At 43.9% G+C, this 25,638-nt stretch overlaps 1 protein-coding gene across 3 annotated transcripts in view; it reads right to left on the reverse strand.

Moving 5' to 3' along the window:
- Positions 1-25,638, reverse strand: part of PKHD1 (PKHD1 ciliary IPT domain containing fibrocystin/polyductin) — a 239,609-nt gene that overhangs the window by 25,841 nt on the left and 188,130 nt on the right. For all 3 annotated transcript variants that reach the window (XM_080997326.1, XM_080997327.1, XM_080997328.1), the window contains one exon: positions 1,436-2,447. In XM_080997326.1, coding sequence (XP_080853452.1) covers positions 1,436-2,447 — 1,012 coding nt within the window. The remainder of the gene's footprint in view (positions 1-1,435; positions 2,448-25,638) is intronic.

Raw genomic sequence — 25,638 nt, forward strand, 5'->3', positions numbered from 1 at the left:
TGCTCTTGGGCATAAAGTGACAGTGTTGAGTTATAAAGGCCTTTTAGATAGGTTTGCTATGGACAGTAGATATTAAAAGCAGAGCACAGCTTCAGGGTGATGGCGTACCATGGGGGAATCAGTAATGTGGGAATCAAACCCTTTAATTCTTGTGCACTGATATGAAGTAATTTAACCCAAATTAGCTATGGACAGCCAAAAGTGTAACAAGATGATGCATTGTTTAGTGGCAATAATAAACCAGCAACATAATCCTCTGCGTGTTTGCTGAGAAGTAAATCCCTACTGTGTTGAAGGGGACTTACTTTCAGGAAAGTATACACAGGATTTATACACAGGATTGTGACCTAAGTCAGAATCTGATGTATTTATTTGCACAATGCCCGAGATATGTCCAAACACAACGTAAAATTCCAAGTAATCAACCATTTTTAAGTAAGCAGCTTACTTAACTATCATTGATCCTGACAGTCTCTTTGTGCCTTGTCTATGAAAAGGTGATAATTGCACTTCAGCTGGACAAATGTGAAGTCAGAAATGGGTCTGAGTCAGGGAGCAGCAGTTTACTGTACAGGAAGGCTTGTGTAAACTCTCTCTCATTTCTGACAGGGCCATATTTCTCAAATCCCTTTTCCTTATTAAAAGTATAATTGGGAGTGGCAGCCATGGTGAGAGCGAAGCATGTAAGCCCTTTGCAAATACTTTACTCATACACTGTCCCCCAGTCATGTCCCCAACATAGCACATGTGACATCGGGGGCAGGACTTCTCAGTGTGGCCCCATTTCTCATTCATGTGTTTGAACGTGATCCCAGTTCAATCACTGAGATCATCTGTAGGAGTGTCTTTAGTTGTCCCCCCGATTAGTGAGGTTTATCTGATGTCAACACAAAATCAAACCTTCAGGGTAATCAGTCTAGTCTTGCGAAAAGTTCTTCATAAAAAGATTCAGCAAGCATCTTCAGTTTTACTTTTTACACATTTGCTGAAAACTTTTCTATGCCACCTAGTTTATACAGACAATTAATGTCTGTGTTACAATTTGCTGGTGATTTGCAATTTTGTTTCCATTGTAGCTATAATTTTTGTACACACAGTTTGATAAGCTGTATATGCTTTTATAAACAAAAAGTGCCTCCATAGAGCTGTTCAGATAACATAGCCAGAGTCGGACAAGTGGTTTGGGCTCATTGACTCAAACTAATCTTGGCCATAATTTGAAAGTGATGGTTGTTGTACCACTTGCTTCAGTGAATGAAGGATACAGGAGAGTAAGCCTTTGGTCTAAGTGCTTCTGTGTTAGCCACTCTTGCGAGGCTCCCCCCACCTGGTGCCCTTCAGATCATCCCTCACCACTGACGACATTGACAGGCAATGAAAAGTGCCTTTTACATTAGGATTTACAGCATTACTATTTGACGCGAAGTCCACTTACCTAGAACTTCCCTCTGCTGGAACTGAGGTGGCAGAAACCATCACCACTAGGGTATCAACTGGTATTTTGAGGGCATGCTGAAGTTCACCAGTCTGTTGGGCATTGATAAGAGTATTGGCCAAACTTGTCAATCTGTCACCTGAAAATGAGGAGGCAAGCTTGTACCTTCGGAAGTGTAATGGCTCACTTATTTCAAGGATCAGCACTCTCAAACCAGTGGATGAATGGGGTGGCAGCAAGCCCCCCAAAACTGCTGAACCTGTTTGGGTTTTCTGTTGGCTAGCTCTATGGTGAATGAACACACATGACTTCATAGGGGGGCACTGGTGTTTTCTCTTTGTAGCATTGTCTGCTATGGTATTTAAGGTGCTCTCACTTCCAGATGCGTTGAGGGCTGTTCTGACTTGGTCCCACCCAATCTGTAAAAAAATAGCCAGTCTTTGAATCACCGCTGCCTCAGCCTCTGCTATAGTGAAAGCAACATGAAGAGAATTATATGTGTGTATTTCAATAGGTTCATCCCAATGAATGGCAACATACAGAAGATTCTCATGAAAACTGAAGTAATTGGTTCCCGACACAGCATTTGCCAAGGAAGGTCTGGGAAACGACAAAACTGGTGGCATATAGTTCCCTTTAACAAAAACACGGAAGCTTCGTGGCTGATCGTAAAAGATAGCTAAGAGAATCCTTGTAGCGTTGTGATCACTATTTAAGTAGAGTCTTAGTGACCAAGGCACTGGACCATTAAAACAAATATTTGAGAGCTTGCTCAATGGCAATATTGAGTAAAATGTTGATGAATGCTCTGTGGCACAGAAGGATCCCCGTGAAGTGGCTTCACTGAAGGTATCAATGAAGGTGTCGGTCACCAGCACGGGTGGAGAGGGCTTCCAGTTACTGGCATCTGTTTCTGTACTTTCTAAAATCACCACTGCATAGTATGTTTCTCTACAGAAATACACATTTGATGACGGTTTGTAGATACACTTTCTGTCTTCTCTGTAAATGCCTGTTAAATAAATAATACATCATCAACACAGACTTGCCAACACTTGTAATTTTGTCACAAGACTTGTAATATGTGACAGACATTTCTCTTTACACAGTCTCTGAAGAGGTAAACAATTGTACAGCTACATTATTAGCTTTCATCGAAAGTGTGATTGGGAGACCAGATGCAAGGGCGGGGAAAATATGTGCCTACTCCAAATGACAAGGAAAATTAAAGAGTAAAACTGGATGCTGTTTTCAAAAAAAAAAATGCACTTTTTAGATTGAATCCTTTATTCATTTCAAAGTAATAAAATGCATAATTGCATTTCATTAATGTGTTTAGACATAAGATTGCTGACTGAGTTGGCACTAATGCAGAAAGCTGATGCCATCTAGGTTCTACAGATGTATCAGTGAAGCATTAGATCACTGAAGGTTCTGACTGGAGCAACAAAAAAGAGATGGTTTTTCAGTAGATTTCATCTGGAGGACAAAACTGAGCTATCTTATTCCAGAAAAGAAATTCACTGAAGGAAGAGGTTATTATAGCAGTCCCCAAATATTTAAAAGGTGCCATAAAAAGAATCAAATTTATGATAATTCCTTTAAGGATGAACAATGGCATACAACCGATTGCATATCTGATGTTCTCAGTACAGTGGTACCTCGGGTTACAGATGCTTCAGGTTACAGGCTCCGCTAACCCAGAAATAGTACCTCGGGTTAAGAACTTTGCTTCAGTATGAGAACAGAAATCGCGCGGCAGCAGGAGGCCCCATTAGCTAAAGTGGTACCTCAGGTTAAGAACAGTTTCAGGTTAAGGACGGACCTCCGGAACGAATGAAGTTCGTAACTAGAGGTACCAACAAACTACATTTTCCAGAAAAAGCATTATATGGTAGAGGTGGTAAGGAGGAGTTAAAACTCTTTTAAAAAATGGATTAAGTTCTAATAGGGGTAGTTTTTCTACCAGTGGGGTGGTCTGGGGGCACGTGCAGATTGGCCTAACCTTTCCACTGTGTGGAAGAATATGCCAATGTCTCAGTTTCTCAGTTTTCCGGTGTTTAACTGAGTTCTTCATATTTTGCATCCATTTGTGATTATTATTATTTTAGTACCAACCACTGAAATGCAGCCCCCAGAACATTGGCCATGAGGGTGGGTGTGTTTGTGTGGGTGTGCGCCTGCAACAGAGAGCACAGGAATGAACATAGGATAATTAGGGTAGGACCAAGGAGAGAAAGCTGAAAATCTCGGGGCCTTTCTGGACATGCAAATCACTGTGTCTAGTTCTGGACACAACAATTTAAGAATGATATTGGCAATCTGGAACGTGTGCAGAAGAGGGTGATCAGTATGATTGAGGGTCTGGAAACCAAGGTTTATGACGAATGGTTGAGAGGGTTTGAGTGTGTTTAGCCTGGAAAAGAGGAGACTTAGAGGAGATACGATAGCCATCATCAAATATCTCAAGGGCTATCACATGGAAGAGGGAACAAGCTTGTTTTCTCCTGCTCTGGAGGGTAGGATCGGAACCAATGGCTTCAAGTTACAAGAAAGGAGATTCAGATTAAACGCCGGGAACAACTTTCTGACGGTAATAATAGCTGTTTGACAGTGGAACCTACTCCCCCAGGAGGTTGTGGGCTCTCCTTCCTTGGAGGTTTTCAAGCAGGGGCTGGCTGGCCATGTGTCATGGATGCTTTAGTTGAGATTCCTGCATTGCAGGGGGCTGGACTAGATGACCCTCAGGGTCCCTTCCAGCCCTAAGATTCAGTGATTCACTAGCTACAGAACTGCTGCAGCCTTCCTCATTTGATGCCTTGCAAACAGCTGAGTCAACCGTTCCCCTCCCACTGATCATCCCTCTCGCATTTCTCTTGCTGAAGAGGTCCTTCTCCTATTCTGGCATTTGCTAGGATTTGCATTTGTGCAAGCTCCCTCTTCTGCAAAGAGGTTGCTGGAGTCCTGGTTGGTCCCTTCCTCTTCCTCTGCCCTCCCTCCTTTCAGAATCACCTTTTCTGCCAGTCACAATTTCTGCAGCCAGCCATTTCGATCACTTTTAAAATGAAACCCACGCTGGCCTTGGTAATCATAATGTCATTTACAATTTACCACAAAACACGTTTATTCAGTTAGCAGCACGTTGGAGAAAAGAGAACTCCGTATGAACTCGCCGCTGAAGGCCTAATCTGATTATTTCCTCATGAAAATCCAAGCAGGGGTTCTTGTAAGCGGGGCTGGGGGGGGAGGGGGGAGAGGTCTGCTCACAGCTGACTCTCATAATCAACACAAATAGATAAGTGACACACCGTGTCAGGGGCAGCGTTTAATCTGCCCTGCGGCTCTCCTTGCAGAAAAAGGCCAGAGTGGACAGGGCTTAATAAATACTGATTGACCACTGAGTATTGAGGTGACATGTGCTATTTACATTCGAGATGAACAATAACAGTGATAAATTCCAGAAGCCTTCCTTCTAAATGGCTAAAATTAAGTTAAGCGGGTTATATATTTCGTGTGCAAAAGTGAGGGGAGGAGAGAATTGGGGTTCGCAGATTGGGGTGTGCAGGTGTGGCAAAAAAAGTCAGAAAAGCCAAGAAGATGGCGAGTGCATGAGATAAAACTAATTATATGCGGAAGAGAGTTTTTTTTTAAAAAAAGAATGTGTGGGGGGCTGTTGTGTTTATGCGCCAACACGCGACACTGAGCACCATGTATGGTGCGATCAATGGCATCAGATGTGCACATGGGTGTGTTACACAGTAGCCTATTGGGTATTCAAGGGCAGCAAAGTGGAAGTTTGTGTGTGCTCTCTTTTCGTACAATCCTTTTCACATTAATTTTTCTCTTTCCCCCCCACACAAATTCTAAAAAAGAGCTCCACACCAAATTTGTTATTTTATTTAATTTACTTCTTTCCAAACACTCAGGTTGCTTGCAGGGTTTCTGACAAATATTAACTTTGTGTCAATATTTGTCCTTCCTGTCGTGAAATGAGGATTTTCCACCTCATTTCACATTTGAAAAGAAAAATATGCCGTTGGGGTCCTCTTTGCTTAAGAAAAAAAACACCCCACACAATTCGTATCCTTTATTTAGAAAATGGACCAAAAGGGAAGGTTTTTTAAAGTGGGTTTTTTAAAAAAAAAATATGGATGTTTTACTTAAAGGCATGGAGACTTTCGGTTTTTTACCCAGCTCCCTCACCAATGCCCTCAAAAGTTCTACATTTAAAATTGAATGAAATACATCAACATTAATGATTTCCCCCTTTAGGTTAGCATCACCATTTCTTTCTACTAATTTCTTCCCCAGTTTATGATAGATTTCACATTGCATACTTGTAAGGAAAAAATTCGGGAGCATTTGACTAAAACAAAGAGGTGTCATCAAGTTTCTCTAATATGTATTTTATCAAAATAAAATAAATGCCAAGCAGTGTTTGTTTCCATCTGGCTAGGTTTGCTAGTCACTTATTTCTAATGCTAATATAAATGCAGCTACCATGTTAAAAGCTAAAAGTGGGGACATAATTAATGGCACACTATTTACTCACTGTAGCCTAGTGGCCCTGGGCAAACTATACTCCATAAAGCATACTCCCCCAGAAGTAAGGAAGACAAATAATTCAGTGGACAACTGAGAGAACCTACATGTTAAGTTTCCCGCCATCTCACAAACTACCTTGTGAGAACTTGCTGTATGAGCTTGTGTGAGAGAAGAAGCAAATGCTGTGTCGGATATATATATATATATATATATATATATATATATATATATGGAGTAAGGAAGCATCTTGAAGGAGAAAGGTTAAGAATCCCCACCCCTGCAACTGGGTCATGTCATTTTAGGGGGTGAAACTTAATTTTTGCACATTTCTTCAGTAGTTGATCTTAAAAATATGGTTTCAGGTGTGAGGAATTCAAATCCGCTATTATTTTAGTTACTGGACAACATTATGCTTGGTAAGTGTACGTTTGTTGAAGAAGGACATACTGTAAACTGCTTTCAGAAAACCAAAGAACTTTTAATTTTACCTTCTGAAAATGTCAGGTAATGCTTAACAACAACAACAACAACAACAAGTACTAGACAATCATTTTTAATTATTTCTATGCAGTTTTACACACATTCTACCTACAAGCAAAACTAAATTATAGTAATTTAACCAAAATATCTCTTGAATTCCCAAGTCATGTTACAATTTTTTAGCACTCCTCATTTTTGGAATTTCAAAGTGGAAAGATTCAGCCTTGGCAAACCCTCCTGCCTTTCCCTCCTGAAGCTGACTGAAGTGAGTGGGTGGTCACTGGAATGATGTGAGATGGGTTTGCATGCAATATTTAATTCAGACCTCAGTATTTCAGTATCTCAGTTGAATACCTAGTCACAACCTTCCTCACCACAGTGAATTTAAAGTCTGTTCAAATTATAGCAATTATTTCTAAATTTTCATAAAGCAGATAAATGGGCGTATACGGATGCAAATCCAAGTTGTTTTTTCAATACACCCAGACTAAATCTGCATGCAAACCAATGTGCCTGAGGAAAAGGATTCGTGTCCAGAAGTACACATTCCTCCTAGTCCGAAAAGTGAGACTGGAGCCCCTCCACAAGGCCAAGAAGGCAGAGATGAGAAGGAGTACTCAGTCTTGGCAGAAACCTCTTATTTGCTGAGAGAAAGAAAAGCTCTCACTATTTGTGGCTTGTTTGTTAACATGGGATGAATGTAGCAATTATGCTAGTGGTTTTCAACCAGTGTGCCTTGAATGACGGTCAGGGGTGCGACGGGCAATGCTGGCCTCTGTTCCCCTTTTCTTCCCTCTCTCCTCGGATGCCCTCTTGCGTCTCTGCCTCCCAAAGGCTTGCACAGCTGTTGCAGCGGCCCTGGCTACAAGCTCCCCAGGTGAACGGTGCCTCTGGGGCTGGCCAGGGGATGGCCTCAGAGTAAGAAAGCAAGCGGACGAGGGAGCCCAGCCAGCCAGTCCACCAGCCCTTGCTGTTGGGAATGGACAGACTAGTGGGAGGCTGGGCATGCAGGCAGGCAGGCAGGCACTGTGCTGGCCTTTCTTGTGCTTGCTGTGTGCAAGGCCTGCCTGGGAGCTGCGTGCCTGGTGCTGCCTCAAGTTCACCACTGGGCAGTCTACGTTGGGCCACCAAGGCTGGGGGGTATCCTCTTCCCTCTGTGGGGCAGGGTTAGGAGGCACCTCTCTTTGGGGTGGGAGACCAGGGGCAGCAGCAGCTGCTGCCCAGAGGACTCCCAAGGAGAGGGGAGGGGAGGCTGAGGGAACACTCCACAAGGGAGGGTGTTTGAAAAAGGGTGAGCGGCTGCCAGCTCTGCAGGCAAGGGGTGACCCAACTGGGCTCCTGAGTCCCATGGGGTGCTGCAGAAAGGATGTAGTTGGTCAAGGGAGCCGTGGACTCAAAAAGGTTGAAAACCTCTGGATTATGGGATGAATTTTTATTATGCACAGGAGCAAGTCTCCACTCTTGGAATTTTCTTTCCACTTCCTTTTGCTTTCTGGCTGGTCTTATTTCAACAGTAGCAATTGCTTTGCTTAGCCTACAAGTGGCGTGTGTATAATAAACTTAGGAAGCTTAATTATATTGGGTCAGACCATTAGTCCATTTCACTCAGTCCTCTCTAAACGGACTAGAATTGGCCCTCCAGTGGTTGGGGCACAGATCTTTCCCAGCTGTACCAGGAAATGCCAGGGATTGAACCTGGAGCCTTCTGCACGCAGATCAGATGCTCTACACTGAGCTACAGCCCCTGCCCAGCTTTATACCCCCCAATTTGGAACCAACATTATACCCTCCATTTCCCAACTGCACCTTTTCTCCCTCATTGTTTTCTGCTGATGGAACATCTCACCACCTGGCAATTGTTGGGCTCCTTCTGATGGTACATGTAAAGAAGATTCCACCTAAACATTAGGAAGAACTTCCTGACAGTAAGAGCTGTTCAACAGTGGAATTTGCTGCCAAGGAGTGTGGTGGAGTCTCCTTCTTTGGAGGTCTTTAAGCAGAGGCTTGACAACCATATGTCAGGAGTGCTCTGATGGTGTTTCCTGCTTGGCAGGGGGTTGGACTCGATGGCCCTTGTGGTCTCTTCCAACTCTATGATTCTATGATTCTATGAAATAGGAGGAGGAAAACGTGCCTTTGCACTGGCATTTAAGTGATCCCACATACAGTCATACCTTTGTTCTCGAACAGAATCCATTCTAGAAGTCCGTTCGACTTCCGAAACATTCAGAAACCAAGGCGCGGCTTCCAACTGGCTGCAGGAACTTCCTGCACTCAATCGGAAGCCGCGTCAGACGTTCAGCTTCCAAAAAACATTTGCAAACCGGAACAATCACTTCTGGGTTTGTGGTGTTTGGGAGCCAAAACATTCAAGTCACAAGGAGTTCAAGAACCAAGGTATGACTGTATCTACCTTTCCCTGCCGCTTTCCTTCCCTGGTGTGTGTTGTCTTATAAAGATTGTAGGACCTGAGTCTTATTTTTTTGTTTTACGTACCATTCTTATAGGCCCCCTAGAAACACAAAACCAATTGCCACAAATAACTAGTTAGAATCTGTTACAGAAGGAGAGATATGCCTGTAATAGGAATGAAAGCTGTTGGCTATCAAAAGACATCCAGCAGCAGAGGGCAATGGAAAGGGATTTAAAGGTAGGTACCTCAGGTTACAAATACTTTGGGTTACAGACTCCGCTAACCTGGAAGTAGTACCTCGGGTTAAGAACTTTACCTCAGGATGAGAACAGAAATCGCACGCTGGCGGTGCAGCGGCAGCGGGAGGCCCCATTAGCTAAAGTGGTACCTCAGGTTAAGAACAGTTTCAGGTTAAGAACGGACCTCCAAAAACGAATTAAGTTCGTAACTAGAGGTACCACTGTATCTGGGTGATAAATGTTGCAACTCATCTGGAAAGGTCGGGGGGGGGAGGGATAGGATGGCTTATAATAAAGCACTGTAGTTATCAATACCTGTTGAATGTCTACCCTAAAATAAATAAAGGAAGATCAGGGTATTGTATTCACACACAAAAAGATAGGAGGGATAAATAAAAGGGATCCTCTCTACGATGATATCAGTGGCATTTGTGTATGTGGGAGACCAAGAAAGCTGCCTGGAGATTTTCTTATGGTGTTCTAGTCTATTACTTCCACGTGTGCTCTGTGGACCAGCATTAAAATGTCAGCCAGGGAACCTAGAGGCGTGACGTGACAAGATGAATAATGGGTGGGGTCTGAGAGAGGGTACCACAAATATGGGTCTATGGGAGAACATACCAAGCTGCAGCAGAATATGTGGGATGAATGTGGCATAATTTACTGGAAGGCAGAGATATGAGCTGAATATGTACACCACTTAGTTTGAATAAACCTATACCGCAAGTATTTGCTCTCTGTGTTTCACAAATTAAAGCACTTACATAATATCACAATCATTTTGTTAAACCTGCAGCCCTATTGAAAACACTTGCCTCAACACAACTGGTCCTTGCCGATTTCACAGCAAATAACACAGTTCTCCTCCTCTTGAAGGGAAAACAGCAGTCTTTATCTTTTCTGCACGATATGCTTTTAAGGGGCTATTTCCTCTCAGGTTGTTTCTGTATTAGCTGAACGTACGAGCCCATTTCTACATGCAAACACACAACTGCCCCCGGTCCTTTCTGACTATTGACCCTATACAAGAGAAAGCAAAACAGCATTCTTTTCAGACACAATACCAAGCCTTGGCTTTCCTGCCATGGCACGATAAACACATCACATTTTTCCTTTCCTCTTTTCTTTTTCAGAATGAAGCTCTGATTTCATTGGATGCCAGATCTAAAAACAAATGTGGGTTGTGCCAAGTGCTGCTCTGAGCTGTGGATATAATGGGATTTGAATGGGAAGTCCCGGACACAATAAATCTGTGCCATATGTGACCATTTCCTGTGTCAGTTCCTTTCTCATAACCAGTGGACTCCCCCGCCCCGACGTCGTTCCCTTTCTTTCCCTTTCATGACCCCACACCAGGACTCTGAAATCTTTCATGGCTGCTTCTCCGCCTGGGGCTTTTCCACAGCAGTTGCATAAATAAATGAAATTGACAGCAAACATCATAACAGTTAGCAGGAGTGTGTACCCACCACAAGTGCCTTGTCCTGCTTTGCAAGAGAAATGGAAGAGGAAAGGACTTATTATGGGGGGGGGGGAGTATGTTCTTTGACAAGCGAGGGGGTGGGGGAATTAGTAAAATAAACTTGCTAAGACTATTGTTGTCAAAGTGTTTTGCTTCATCTAGTTACAAATTAGGAAGGGTCTTTGGTTCTTCATCCTTCTACTCTCCATTTTCCATTGCCACATTCCAAAAGGGGTAAATTTGCAGATGAGCGGTTTCAAAAATAAAACTCCCAAGTTTGAAAAATCTTGCCTTATTTCAGGTCAGGCCTATTTCAGTTTGAGTCCTGGCTCAAACTCGGCTCATCCCCCTAACCACCTCCCAAGCAAGAAAAAAGAAAAAAGAAAAAGCTACCTTTGAGAAGGGACGCGGGTGGCGCTGTGGGTTAAACCACAGAGCCTAGGACTTGCCGATCAGAAGGTTGGCAGTTCGAATCCCCATGACGGGGTGAGCTCCCGTTGCTCGGTCCCTGCTCCTGCCAACCTAGCAGTTCAAAAGCACGTCAAAGTGCAAGTAGATAAATAGGTAACGCTCTGGCGGGAAGGTAAACGGCGTTTCCGTGCGCTGCTCTGGTTCGCCAGAAGCGGCTTAGTCCTGCTGGCCACATGACGCCGGAATCTGTCTGCGGACAAACGCTGGCTCCCTCGGCCTATAGAGCGAGATGAGCGAGCAACCCCAGAGTTGGTCACAACTGGAGCTAATGGTTACCTTTACCTTTGAGAAGGCTGGGGAAAAGGAACTGGTGATGAGGAAGGCTTGCTAGATACAGGAGAAGGAGCTGTTGAGCAAGTTCAGGGGCATCATTTCTTCTTGGGGAGCAAAGGATTCGTAGTTTTATTTGCCTCCCAAATTGAATTGAGAAGCAGAAGGAGCTTTGGCTCCAAGACTACTGGCAGAAAAATTAGGTAGTGAGACAACCAATTTAGAAAGCTGATGCCAAGGAGCTATGAACTCTGGCAAGGTGCTTCTGGACAGAGCTATGAGTGCCACACAGCCTGTCTTGTGCCCCTTAAACTAGTTTGCTGCCCTCTTGTGCCCCATTGTCTGTGTTGGCATGTGCCTGCCATCTTGTTCTTTGCCTCAGGCGGCAAAATGCCTTGGGCCAAGCCTTGCTCAGCAGCGTCATTTCCAGTTAAGGAAAGGCCACAAAGGGTCTGCAAGGGGAGGGGGGGTGCGCTTCATGCATTTTTCACAAGCATGGCCTGGGAATACATGGAGAGAGAAAGCACACTTTTGGTTCAAAACCTTTGCAAGGAAAGCTATAAAAAAACCAAACCCAAAACAAAACAAGCTTGCATTTTGAGATGAGCCAAGGGGTGTTGTCCCATCACTAATAAATTATCCTGTTCTTTTGCAAAAACAAAGTCTGGAAATCAAATGATTATTCCAAAATAGAAACATTCCATTATGTCATTTATGATCATTTCCCAGTTAAAACAGTTTTGGGCCTCATGAATAAGAACTCAGGCATGTATAATGTAGAATTCCCACAAAACTCATAGAAATGTAAACCGTTCATTAGGGATGGTCCAAAACCAATATTCCCAATCTACGTGTCTAGAGAGTGTTCTGTGGAAACATCCTGAACCAAACACCAATTTGTGCACGTAGTGTTCTTAGAGAATTGACTAAATTCTAAATATAATAAATCTTACTTTTAATTTTCCAATGTAGGATCAAGGTGCAATGTATTATTCTACCAGAGACATTTCTCAAGCAACAGCCATCCAGGTTGATGGTCATCACTTGCCTCCTCTGGGAGCAAGTTCCAGAGTTTAACAATGTGCTGCAGAAAGGAAGCGTCTGTCCTGAATCTTCCAGCCCTGCCCTTTTCTGGACCTTTGGCAAGTCAGCAATATCCTTTTTGAAGTGAGGTGACCAGAATTATGCATGGCGTTCTAAATACGGCTGCATCATAGATTTGTATAACAGCATTGTGATATCAGTGGTTTTATTTTCAATTTGGGTGTGTGGGGTGTTAGAGGATGGGCAGTACATGCGGTGGGGGGCACATCATGCTCCTTCTGGGGTAGTTTGACCACCTTTGGTCACCTCCCTGCACTTAGCTCTCAACTCTGGCTCCTAGAAGTTGACAGTGGCCACACCAGGGAATGGCTTCAACCAGCTGGTTAAACCGGGTGAGGGCAGCCAATGGGTCTCAAACCCTCAGTGAGTTAGGGACTTCCTCTGCATGTGAAGAGAGGCTGCAGTGGATTGAGCAGACATAGTTTATGGTGAGTCCAATGGTCAAGAAGGTGGTTTCTGCGCATGCTGTAGATGGAAGTGAGGGGCAGATGGGGCCTGTCTACCTGGGAAGGTGGCTCGTCTAGGAGAAGGACAACTCTGATCCTAAACATCTGCTGCCTTGCAGGAAATCTTCAGAAGAAGAAAAGGCTAAGGAGTAAACCCTGCGCAAATCCAGGGTGGAGTTCCTAAACAGTTGGATAGTGCCTTATATGCCTCCTTCTGGCAACTCCTGCAGCCAAGCTGGTGCCAAACATATTGCACTGCTTTCATTTGGACCACATCAGCAAGGCTGAGAGAAGGGTCCTGTCATCCGGGCAGCCCAGGACCATCAGCCCAGGACCTCCAGGCTTACACACTGCCCAGGCTTCCGCTCCAGGGAGGTCACAAACTCCATTGTCTCTCAAAACAGACAGATGCCAACAACAGCCATATTTTCAATTTCGTTCCTAATGATCCCTAGCATGGAATTTGCCTTTTCACAGCTGCCGCACATTGGGTCAACAACTTCATTGAGCTATATACTATGACCCCAAAGTCTTCTTCCCGGTCCATCACTATCAGTTCAGACCCCATGAATATATGTGTGGAATTAAGGGTTTCATTGTTGCAACTTGTTTATGTTGAATTGCATTTGCCATTTTACTGCCAAGTCACTCATTTTATTGGCCAAGTCACTCAGTTTGGAGAGATCCTTTTGTAGCTCTTCACCCTCTCTTTGTTTTAACGACCCTGAACAATTTAATATCATCAGCAAACTTTGCTACCTCACTGCTCACTCCTAATTCTAGGTTGTTTATGAACAAAGTAAAAAGCACAGGTCCCAGTACTGATCCTTGAGGGGGGCCCTCCACTACATCTCTCCATTCAGAGAACTGTCAGTTTATTCTCACTCTTTATTTCCCACAACCTAACCAATTCATGATCCACAATAGGACCTCCCATCTTATTTCTTGACTGCTAAGCTTACTCAAGAGTCTTGAGTGAGATATTTGTCAAAACCTTTTTGAAAATCCAAGTATGTTTTGCCAGCTGGATCACCTCTATCCCTATGCTTGTTGACATGCTCAAAGAACTCTAATAGGTTCGTGAGACAAGACTTGACCTTGCAGAAGCCATGCTGGTTTTGCTTCAGTAAGTCTTGCTCTTCTATATGCTTGGTTATTTTATCTTTAACAATAAGATCTACAGGTATAGGGCGGTATACAAAATAATTATATTTCTATTATTATTATTATTATTACCGTATTTTTCGCCCTATAGGACGCACCGGCCCATTGGACGCACCTAGTTTTTTGGGGGGGGAAATAAAGGGGGGAATTATTCCCCCCCAGCCGCGGATATCTGCCCGAAGCGCGGGGCACTATGCTTCAGCGCGCCCCGCGCTCTGGGCAAGCAGGCTGCTATCCACAGCCTAGGGAGCCTTGCGGGAACTTCCGCAGGGCTCCCTAGGCTGCGGATGTCTGCCCGAAGCGTGGGGCACTCTGCTTCGGCGCGCCTGCGCTCCGGGCAGCAGGCTGCTTTCCACAGCCTAGGGAGCCCTGCGGGAACTCCCGCGGGCTCCCCAGGCTTGCTGATAGCTTCCTGAAGCCTGGAGAGCGAGAGGGGTCGGTGCACACCGACCCCTCTCGCTCTCCACGCTTCAGTGAAAGCCTGCATTCGCCCCATAGGACACACACAGATTTCCCCTTCATTTTTGGAGGGGGAAAAGTGCGTCCTATAGAGCGAAAAATACGGTACTTTCCACAAGTTTTTCCACCACAGATGCCAAACTAACCAGCCTGTAATATTCAGATTCCCCTGGGTCTCTTTTTAACAACTAGTGTTATATTGGCTACTTTCCAGTCCTCAGGTACAGAGGTTGATTTGAGAAGTCTCAGGTAGATGTCATGTGGACCTGGATGTTTGTCAGTTTTTATTTTGCCTATTAGACCTATAACTTCATGTCCCATTACCAGTATCTGCCTTAGTTCCTGAGACTCATTTCCTTCAAAGCTAGTTCAGGCACCATGATATGCCCTATATCATCCACTGTGAAGACAGATGCAGATGATTCATGCAACTTCTCCACAATCTCCATATCCTTCTTTAGCACTCCTTTGACTCCCTTGGGGCCCACCTGCCTCTCTAGATGGTTTCCTGTTACTAATATATTTAAATAACTTCCCATTTTCAGTCTTCAGGTTTATAGCAATGCGTTTGTCAAATTCTTTTTAAGCATCTCCTACTGTTGGCTTGTACTTTTTTTTGGCCAAAGTTTGTGCTCCTTTTTGTTCTCCTCATTCACACAAGACTATAGAATCATAGGGTTGGAAGGGATTCCGAGAGTCATCTAGTCCCAAAAGAAGCCATCTTGCCTCTAATAGCATCTTTGTCTCTCCTCATTAACCATGTTGGCATCTTCTTCGCCCTCACGATGCCTTTCCTGATCTGTGGTATCCACTCCAGTTGAGCTTCTAATATTGTGTTTTTAAACAACTGCCAAGTGTTTTGGAGTGATTTTATCCATCTGATGCTGTCTTTCAATTTCTTTTTTATCAATCTCCTAATTGGGGGGACATTTCTTCTTTTGAAGTCTAATGTGACTGTGTTGGATTTTCTTGGCAATTGGCTATTTTCACATGCATTTAATTTACTAGCCCTTTGGTCATTGCTCCCAAGTGGCTCAACAACACTTACATCTCACACTAGGTCCTGGGCACCACTCCAGGTCACCTACTGTTCCATTTCATATGGAGCAAAGAACTCACTTTGGAGGCCAGGTAGCCACCTGTAGAAGTCTCCCTGAATAATGGGAGAGGCCAGTAGGCTTTTCCCATCTGGCTCATGAGAATTAAACTACAAGCTCCATCATCCCTAGTGGGAAAATCATAATTCACACATTTCCGGGCCCAGATCTGAAGGAGGGAGAATTACAGGACTTAAAGGAGTGCTCAGATTGCAAAATTCCATGACACTGTGGTTACATTGATGAATGTGTAATAGGAAGTGCATTGCCAAGAAAAGGCATCTATTTCATAGGAGCTGAAAGAAAGACCCCCATCTCTTGTCACCTTCTGGAGCGGCAGCCCCTATACTGCTAAAGTTCAGTATGCTCACATCTGATGCCCAGCACACGCAATTCTCTGGCAGATAGAAATGCGGCCCCCACCCTTATCCCTTGGCAGCCTGTCTGCTCTTCTCAGCACAGAGCAGCCTGCTCTGCATATGTGAGTCGCTTCACCATATTGCATATCAGGAGCTGGCTGAACATTCAGGTGAAGTCTTTAAAACATGCCCAACTTGGCAAGTCTGAGTCAAGCCTCCCGTGCCTGACGTTTCAGTAGACCACAAACAGAAATTGCAATGTACAGCTGGCCCTGTCTGCTCTTTTTTCCTGCATCCAGACCTTTCAGCCAGACTCAGCATGGGGGTGATTTCCTGGCAACACAGAGGCATTTCTCTTCTCTGATGCACAAAACCAGGTTTGAAAGCGGGCTGGTGCTTCTGGTGACCTTCTGCCATGCGAGATGAATCATCTGAACTGGAACTCTATTCTTTGCTGACCCAGATTTCAAAGACAGCTCTACACATCATGATGGCTGTGGGAAACGCTACTGGGATACTCATATTTCCCGCAGCACACACATAAAAGGTGGATGCCATGCCCAAGACAGGCACTCGCGTCTAATAGTGGGAGTGTGGATTTGCAGATATGGAAACCTCAGCCTGTGCTAAGGAAGGTCCACATCCCTTTGAATTCAGGTCCAGCCTGAAGTGGGATTTGCTTCCACCACTAGCTAGTACTCCCTTTCTAGTTCTTACCTTCTATCCACATTCATTTTGGGAGGCATAGAAAACTACAAATACAGTGCTCCCCAGCAGGAAATGCCATTTCTAGCCACACTCAGTAGGTTTGTTTCCAGCTGAAGAGATACTCTCTGGAGTAAGACCTCCCCTGTAGTAAGCTTGGCCACTCCACCACAACTAAACAGCTGAGAGTTCCTCAGAAATATGATGGTAATGTGGTACTATTAAATATAGAAATATTAATACTAATTAAGAACAGGTTTTGAGGTGAGCCAAAGGAAGGTGAGTGGTACTCAGTCATAGAGCATCTGCTTTGCATGCAGAAGGTTTGGGGTTCAATTCCTAGTCTCTCCAGGTAGGGATAAGAATCTCCCCGCCTGAAATCGTGGAGTCAGCATAGGCAACACCAATGGTCTGACTCAGTATAAGGCAACTCCCTATGTTAATCGTTCTGTGAATGAAGTGTGATCTCACAGTGCTGGGGGAGTGGCCACTGAGACTGGACCAATTGTGTGCTGGTGCTGGCGGGGTTTCTACCCATTTGCTACCACAAGGCAACCAGGTGCAAAAGAGCCACCCACATTGAACCCCCCCCCCATGTGGCTGTTTTGCTCACTCCTTCATTTTCCAGCTGTGTGGGAGTGCGCAAGGGGGAAGCAATTCTGGCATCAGAGTGGATGCATGTAAAGGGAACATGAGTTGCTCTTACAGTCCTAGTTATAAATGGAATGTGCTATTTGGTAGAATAATGACTTGGCTAGAAAGTCAGAAGTAGAGCCAGATCTGCCCCCTGCCCCAGTTGAAGGAACTCTGTGGGGGAAGACTCAGCGCAAAGAAGCTTATATAGCAATTTCCTGTGATTAGTTATATTATCTGTCTTCGGAATCCTGCCTGCATGTTCTCACCCTCCATGGAAGTGTGTTAATACATTTAAAAAATGCTGAGTGTTCTTCCTCCCCAGACTGTAAGGTTACCAGATTTTTTTTCAATGAATCCAGGGACACTTTAAATAAATAAATAAATAAATACTACATGTTCAGGACGTTGATGCTGCAGCGATGGTGGCGGCAGAGGGGCGGCCGCTGCCTTGACCTCAACCGCCACGTTTCCCCTTCCTCAAAGGCTTCTATCTCCTTTCTCCATGAGCCTTGGCAGCCCCTGGGTTGTTGGTTCTTCGGTGGTGGTGGGGAAGCGGTGCCCGGTGGGTCAGGCATGGAAGGTGGAGAAGGAGGGCCAAGAGCAGTGGCAGCGGCGGCGAGGCTCGGGCAGCACAATGCCTCCCTTCCCATTGGAGCAGCCCCAATCCCATTCCTACTTGCGTGCAAACAGGAGGGGGTGGGGATCCCTCAGCTGGGAAGGGAGGCTTCCCATTGCCTACCTGCCCCCTCCTGCTTGCACGCAAGCTCTGATAGGCAGCGTGAGGCCTCCCTTCCCAGAAGTTGGGAGGCTGCTCCGATTTGCCATGTTTCCTGGGGACATTAGATGAAATCCGGAGACATTCCGGGGATGGAATTTGTCCGGGGACTTATTCATAAATCCGGGGACCGTCCCAGGAAACAGGGACATCTGGTAACCCTACCCCAGAGCACTTATATTCCAAAGATCCTCCCCACCCCCACCCCCACCCCGACATCAGAATGCTGATTTTGAAGAGAATGCTGCTTTCTTTCCCACCTAATTCACACTAGCATGCAAAACCAGGCTTATTTCCATCCTCCTCTCCTTCAAACAAGGATCTCCATCCACCATCAATTCCAGCATGGATTCAAAGAACTAGGGGGTGACTTGCTATTATAGATGCTACATGGTTGGATATGACATCAGAACATGAAGAGGTTCACTCTAAAGTCAGACTTGAAAATACTATTATTGTTCTGGCAAGAACAGAAAGGGCAAGTACTAGTAGATATCAGTATACAATCAATACCAAATAACCTGTCAGCCATGAGCCTGCTTCTTAATATACGTCAAAAACATCCACCATGTGGCAGTGCAGTCCATTGGCTTGGCAGTGCCTCCTGAAACATGCACCAAATGAGTCAACTTTCCTGAAATTGAGATATGTAGGTCCTCCTGAAACCAAACGTGAAGGGAAAAGTACAATGTATTTCTCCATCCTTGGTCAATCTAGCAGCAACCAATTAATATATGAGTTTTACAAACTAGTTCTGCACTGACCTCTTTAAATATTGATAATAAACATAGCCCAGCATCGAGATGTCTACAATCCCAAGTCTTTTTATGATCTGTCTCATGACTAGACAATCCTTCTCAAAGCTTGGTAAGGCACTAGGTTTTGGAAAGGTGGTGTGGGGCCCTCACAGGGACCCAGAATCCTCCCACCTCCTTCTCAAAGCCTAGTTGGTGCTTTCCCAGCTTCGGGGCCCTGCCAGAGCTTTGAACCTCCTTCCCAAACCCCACACCTCTCGTACCTAGCTTTAGGAAGGTAGTACAAGGGCTGGGTGGGGAGCATCAAATTTTGGCCTCACACAGGGCACCTTATTGCCCCAGTCTGCCACTGTTCTTCCTTCAGTTGTGTATGGGGAGGGGGGCTTTGTCCTTAACAGTAATAATAAAACAGAAGCAAGGCCCTTTGGCATTCCCTCACCATCCGCCCGCCCTTAGATGCAAGCTGGATGACTGGGCAGAGGTCAGATGTCTCCAGTCCCCTCCCAGAAGGTTTATAATGGAGTGAGCTGCTACCTTTCATCCTCTCTCATAATTTCATAAGGCAGAATTCCCCACCCCTCAGGCAAGCAGCCAGCCTGCCACTCTGTATTCATTCAAATTACACTGAAGCCTGCACTACATGCAACCATGGTCTGAGCACATGCAGACCCTCAGTCCAGAGGTATAATGCTGCCTCTAGAGAGAGAAAATATATAGTTCTTGGAAAACGTTTTGCTTCTGGCAGCCGGAAGATTAGAAAGATAGGGTGGGAAGGCAAATAGAAAAGATAATGATTCCATATTTGCTGGGGAAATGGCAAGTGCAATTAGAATTGCCATCTGAGTTGTGATCAAAATTCTGATTAATTGCTTACTGCTGTTTCACAGAGAAGAAATTAGTGCGTATCTAATTGGTTTTACTGGCATGTACCCTCTGCCTTACTTCCCCAAATTTAAATGTACGAAATTCTGCGTTGGGGTAGGGTGGTCGAGGATGGAAACCTACTCTGAAGGCTAGCTTCTGAGTTTCTGTGTATGTTCATGCATATCTCTCAATTCATATTTTCTTGCATATGTGCTAAGGCTGTGTTGAGGCTTCATCAAACTCATTGTTAAATATCAAGAGATCAACAGCTGTGGTCTTTCCTGGAAAATGTGACCTAGTCACAATTATGTTTGTCCTGACTGTTCAGAAGCTAATTTAGTGCAAAATACAGCCACTAGACTACTAAGTAGAGCAATTAAGGAGGAGTCTGCTGGTGTCTGCTCAACTTAAGTTCAACCGATCTTATTCCTAGGTAAGTGGGCATGGGATTGCAGTACTGATCGCCAGTTTGCTTCTGGGCACCTTTCAGAGTGCTGCCCTTAGTCTTCAAGACACCTTCAAGACTTTCAACTCCCACATCCACCTGCCCAACCATCAGGGTCATTCTTCAAAGGACCTGCTCAAGGAATGGGGCCTTTTCATCTGTTGTGCCTTGCCTTGGGACCACTCTTCATTCACCATGCTAACTTTTCGTTGATGTTCAGAAAGAAGCAAGATGCTGCTTTCTTTCCTGATTTATTGTGACAATTGTATATATTTTATAGTTTGCTATCCAATGTATCATTCTTATCAAGAGAAGGAAATTAATATTTTAAATACATAAATAAAATAATTTTGATTTTCATGCTGAAAATTGCTCTCAGGAATCATGCTTTTTTTCACAACAGTGAAAATGAATAATATACAGTGGTACCTCGGGTTACAAACACCTCAGGTTACAGACTCCACTAACCCAGAAGTAATACCTCAGGTTAAGAACTTTACCTCAGGATGAGAACAGAAATCGCACAGTGGCGGCGCAGTGGCAGCAGGAGGTCCCATTAGTTAAAGTGGTACCTCAGGTTAAGAATGGTTTCAGGTTAAGAATGGACCTCCGGAACGAATTAAGTTCGTAACCAGAGATACCAAAATATATGATTATTTTCATTGTATATTTTAAGAATATCTGAAGGTGTATCTCCTCATCCATATTCTGGTGCAGTTTGTTATACCTAATTGCCTTTTAACCACTAGAGTAGGACTGCAGAGAGTGTAATAAGATATGCGGTGAAATGCTAAAATTAACTTCAATAATTTTAGGGCTCCATAAGGTTTTACCATTAGATATAACTAAATTAACTTCAGCACATATTTTTTTCATCATTACCAGAAAAGAGGAGAATGAATTAAAGCATCCTGATAATCAAGTATGTTCTTCCTTTTGCTCTTGTCCTCTAGTGAATAAATTGTTAAGCTAATTTGTTTTGGATTTATGATGGCATGCTCTCTGATAAGGGTGGAAAAAGTATCTTCAGAATTCTGCTCTTATAGTTTTCGTGTGTTTTCATAGTAGTCAGATTATTTGTTTCCAGTTCCCACCACTTGATCCTAGAAGAGAACAATGTTCTCTGATCAGTCTATAATTACCTTTGTTTTTCTCTCTCCCCTCACCCCACTCTGTTATCTTTCTAATCTTCTATCTGTATCTTTCCCCTTCCAGACAGCCTTATTAAATTCAGATACCTCCTTAAGAGGCTGCCTTGGCTGACTGCTTGCTCTGTTCATGCTGCATTGGAGTGAAAGAAATGGCACAATTTCCCACAGATTACTCATCCCACTGGTGTCTTCTGCTGGAAATGAACTAAATTTCCCACCTCATTTTCCCTTAACTATATCCAGCTCTGTCAAAAGCAGCTGCTTGCTTTGAACCACTGGGAAGGAAATCAAGCAAAAAGCATTCAGGTTCATTAACAGCATCCAAAACCAACACAATCCATCTTCAGGCATTTGCTTGAACATGTGAGGTGTAAAACTGGGAATGGGAATATACATGAAACCCTGACGCCGGGAGTGCAGGTGGGAAGAGAGTTTGAAAGAAGAGAGTTTGAAAGCATGTTCAGTTGGATGGGCTTGAAACCCTCCCCAATTCCTGACTGTGGGGAGAGTATTTAGGAGTACTTTAAAATCTTCAGAACACTGCAGTCTGCAGATCATTTGCTGCCCAACATCTCATTTAGCTCAGCTCCCTGTCTAACCAGACAACTCTGCTACTCTCCTATGAGCCTTGCTACCTGACCTGTTGAACAGCTCCCAGCCTTCTAAATAAATAATAAATAAAAATGTATTTATATCCCGCCCTCCCCAGCTGAAGCCGGGCTCAGGGCGGCTAACAACAGCAAAATGATAAAACATTCTAAACTCATTTCATTATAAAATTAATTCAAATCAGATTAATGGCAACCATTGGGCTAGAGTTCTGTGAAGGTTGCCAAAGGAGGGGGTCAGGCTGTGCCCTGGCCAAAGGCATGGTGGAACAGCTCTGTTTTGCAGGCCCTGCGGAAAGATGTCAAGTCCCGCAGGGCCCTAGTCTCTTGTGGCAGAGTGTTCCACCAGATCGGAGCCACAGCCGAAAAAGCCCTGGCTCTGGTTGAGGCCAGCCTAACCTCTCTGTGGCCCGGGACCTCCAAGATGTTTTTATTTGAAGACCGTAAGGTCCTCTGTGGGACATACCAGGAGAGGTGTTCTGTAGGTACGAGGGTAGGTATCCCGTAGGTATGTTCCCCTTGTTGGGAACATAAATTAAGCTGCGCATCACTGGCAGAAATGGGACAAGTACAACTTGCCTCTCCTGCTTTTGCTCCGTTTTTTTTAAGTTTGAGACTTCAGATTTCTATTCCAAATACTATTTGTGTATTTTGAAATATTTAAATATTAGTAGCTTTGTGTTAGGTGAGGAGCAACACCAGCCACAAATTACTACAAAGCCAGCTAGGGGTGTCAGTTTGCAATTTTTTAAAGAACAAGTCCTCACGAAAACTCAGCAGCATTTTAGTGTGAATTTCTCCTAATATACAGCACATTATCTTTGCATGCACTTTTGCCTAATATAGACCTTTCTGCAAAGTGATTTTGTCTTAAACAATTCATTTTTGCATGATATTTTCACATTGTATGCTATCTATGTATTCTTATGCACACTTTATCCCAGTGTATGAATTCTTGTATAAGCTACTTGGCTGGAAAAGTGTATTGCAAAATTCACAGAAGTGTGAATTTTGAAGGCTAGCCATGTTTCGGCTGGCAAATTGTTGCAGAAAATGCAAAATAAGTATGTTTGCCTAAAAATACAAAGTGAATCAAATTTCTCCCTCATCCCTAGTCACCCATAAAGCTGTAAAATGCTTTCCTTTCGGTGGAAACTCTTTATGGAGAGTAATGTGAGCAGGAACCATTTCTTTGTTACATTGTTCCCTCTTTTTCTCTGTTTTCTTCTAGCCTGCTTATAGAATTTGTTGGCACTGTCAAAATTGTTGTCTTGACCTGCACAATTTCTGTTATTCCTGCAGGTGTGGCTGTGAGTCTGCATAGGGGTGGCTGTGCTTTATGAGTTCAAAGTTGATAAATCTTGCTGTGACAGGAACATAGGAAGTTGCTTTAGACTAAGTAAGACTTATTGGTCCATCAGCGTCAATCAACACTGACTGCCAATGGTTCTCCAGGTTTCAGACAGGTATCTTTCTGAGCCCTGCCCAAAGATATCAGGAATCAAACCTGGAGCTTCCTGCCCGTGAAGTATGTGCTCCGCCTCTTACTTGAATTGGATGAACCAGGTCGTCCTCCTTTCCATTAGATTCACAGGCTCCTTTTGTGCTGTGTTCTATAGGAGGTTTACTGTTCTGTCTTCCTCCCTTCAGACCCAAGCAGCTGAACCATGGATTCCAAAGCAGTTTTTCCACTTTCTTTCTTTGTGAAAAAAAGGTCCTTGCCTCACAGCATTCAAGGGCCAACTGATTGCTCAGGTGAAGTTACTGTCAAAATTATGGGTAGAATTCAATGTTTCACTATTACAAATTTTCCATCTGCACAACTGTATCAACAACCCCCCCCCATTCCACCACATGCTGTTCTGGGGGTGCTCCCAACCACCCCAGAGCCAATTTCACAGGCATGGGGTAGAGGGGAGAAGAGAGAAAGTCCAACTGTGCAAGCAGAAGCCATTACACAGGGCTTTCATTGATGGTGTTTGTTAGGGGAAATAATGCCAAAGATTCTTATTTTTTAAAAAGCTAGGTGTCAATTGCAGCAATCCATGACAGTGTCATTAGCTGTGATCTTTAAGTGCCTAGTTTGATGGATGTCAACCCCCACCATGAAAGTGTTAAATTGGCTAATGAACTCTTAAGTCTTGTTTTAAATTGCTTTCTAACCATAGCAGGAATTTTAAGACAAAGACACTCTCCTAGGCTTGCACCTGGGCATTATGAGTTGTGGAAATTCATAATCTGGGTCTTTTATTTTAAAACTTTAGTGACATCACTAGTTCTGGAGCACCTTCACTCCAAATGCTTCTTCCAAAAAATTGCATCCTTATATGTTGAAAAATCTTGTGCCCTCCTCAGATGGATGGCACATTTATGAATTTTGCAAAATGCATGCTGTCTGCACAACTGACACCTATTCATAAGCAAGTAATATCCCTTTTGCATTTTCCAAGGTTTTTGCAGGCATAGGTCCAGAGAGCTTTTTGGAGATGGAAATATACAATCTGGAAGCTTCTTCTTCTTCTTCTTCTTCTTCTTCTTCTTCTTCTTCTTCTTCTTCTTCTTCTCCTCTCTCTGTGCACACTGTTAGTGTCAAGAATGATCTCTGTGGCCCAAACTGCATTTCCTTATGTGCAGGGGGATACTGAATAGTACTTCTGCCTGAGAAGTGTGTCCTTTGCTACTCAACCCTTCGAACACTCTCAGTGTGCAAGGGTGGAGATACAGAGTGTCAGGTCACATAGTAGTAGATTACAGAGCTTTTGCAAACATCACTTTTCTCAGAGGTGTATTCAGTTGAGTTAGGGGGGAAAGAGCCATTAATTAACTTGACTTAAGTAGTCCCTGATGCAGGGCAATGTGACCTTTCCGCTATGTCGTATGCCACATGGAATTTGGCCTTAGTATGATACTCAGCAGACACGTGTCCCCCCCACCTTTTAACTGTTTTCAATTTGTTATAGGGATTGTTGAATGTGAAATTTTAGGGCAGCAACTGGGCAACAATATTTGTGGTGACGTTTTAGTGGCACTTATGCTAAAGAACTTCTTTTCTTTTGAAACATGCTTTGGTGAATTTCATGCAATTTCCAGTGCTTAGGTTAGTAGGGGTGATGTTTCACATGGCTGTGCATATTCACATTGGAATTAATGCAATTAAAACTAAAAGAGCACAAATCAAGAATTATCCTCCGATAATCCCCACTCAGATGTGCTTTCCAGAGGTGCTGAGAAGGCATATTGGACATAGATGCCCACTCCGGGAAGGATGTCACCATCTCAGGCAATTTAATAGATTTTTGAGTATCTGAAGTTATTGCTTTATGTTGTTGTTGTTATTTGGGGTGATTTCAATTACCTTATTCAAGGCAGTTCATGTGTAAATCATATGCTTAAGCAAAGCACTAGTACTTGGTGGGTAGACGAGAGAGGCTCCCTCTGGCCTCCTTGCCCTCATCCTGGTAGGGCCAACAACGACCGTTCTTTTGAGCTGCGTGGAATTGGATGCATTAACATCAGGTTCCAGAAGGTAAGGCATAAACCGGTGGAATTATCTCCCAAGGAAGAGGATAAGAGTAAATCTGGTTTAACTTTAATAAAGATTTGAAACAAAATAATGAACTTGAATGATGAGAAACCAATTATAGTTCCTTTTCAGTGTAAATATGCATTTCCATTAAGAGCCTCTGTATCCCTTTCAGCAAGCTACTAATATCCCCATCCATTCTTTCAAGTGTTCCTGGGGTACAAACTAGTGT

Source organism: Podarcis pityusensis (genome assembly GCF_964106645.2).
Source record: "Podarcis pityusensis genome assembly, chromosome: 3".
Classification (NCBI taxonomy): domain Eukaryota; kingdom Metazoa; phylum Chordata; class Lepidosauria; order Squamata; family Lacertidae; genus Podarcis; species Podarcis pityusensis.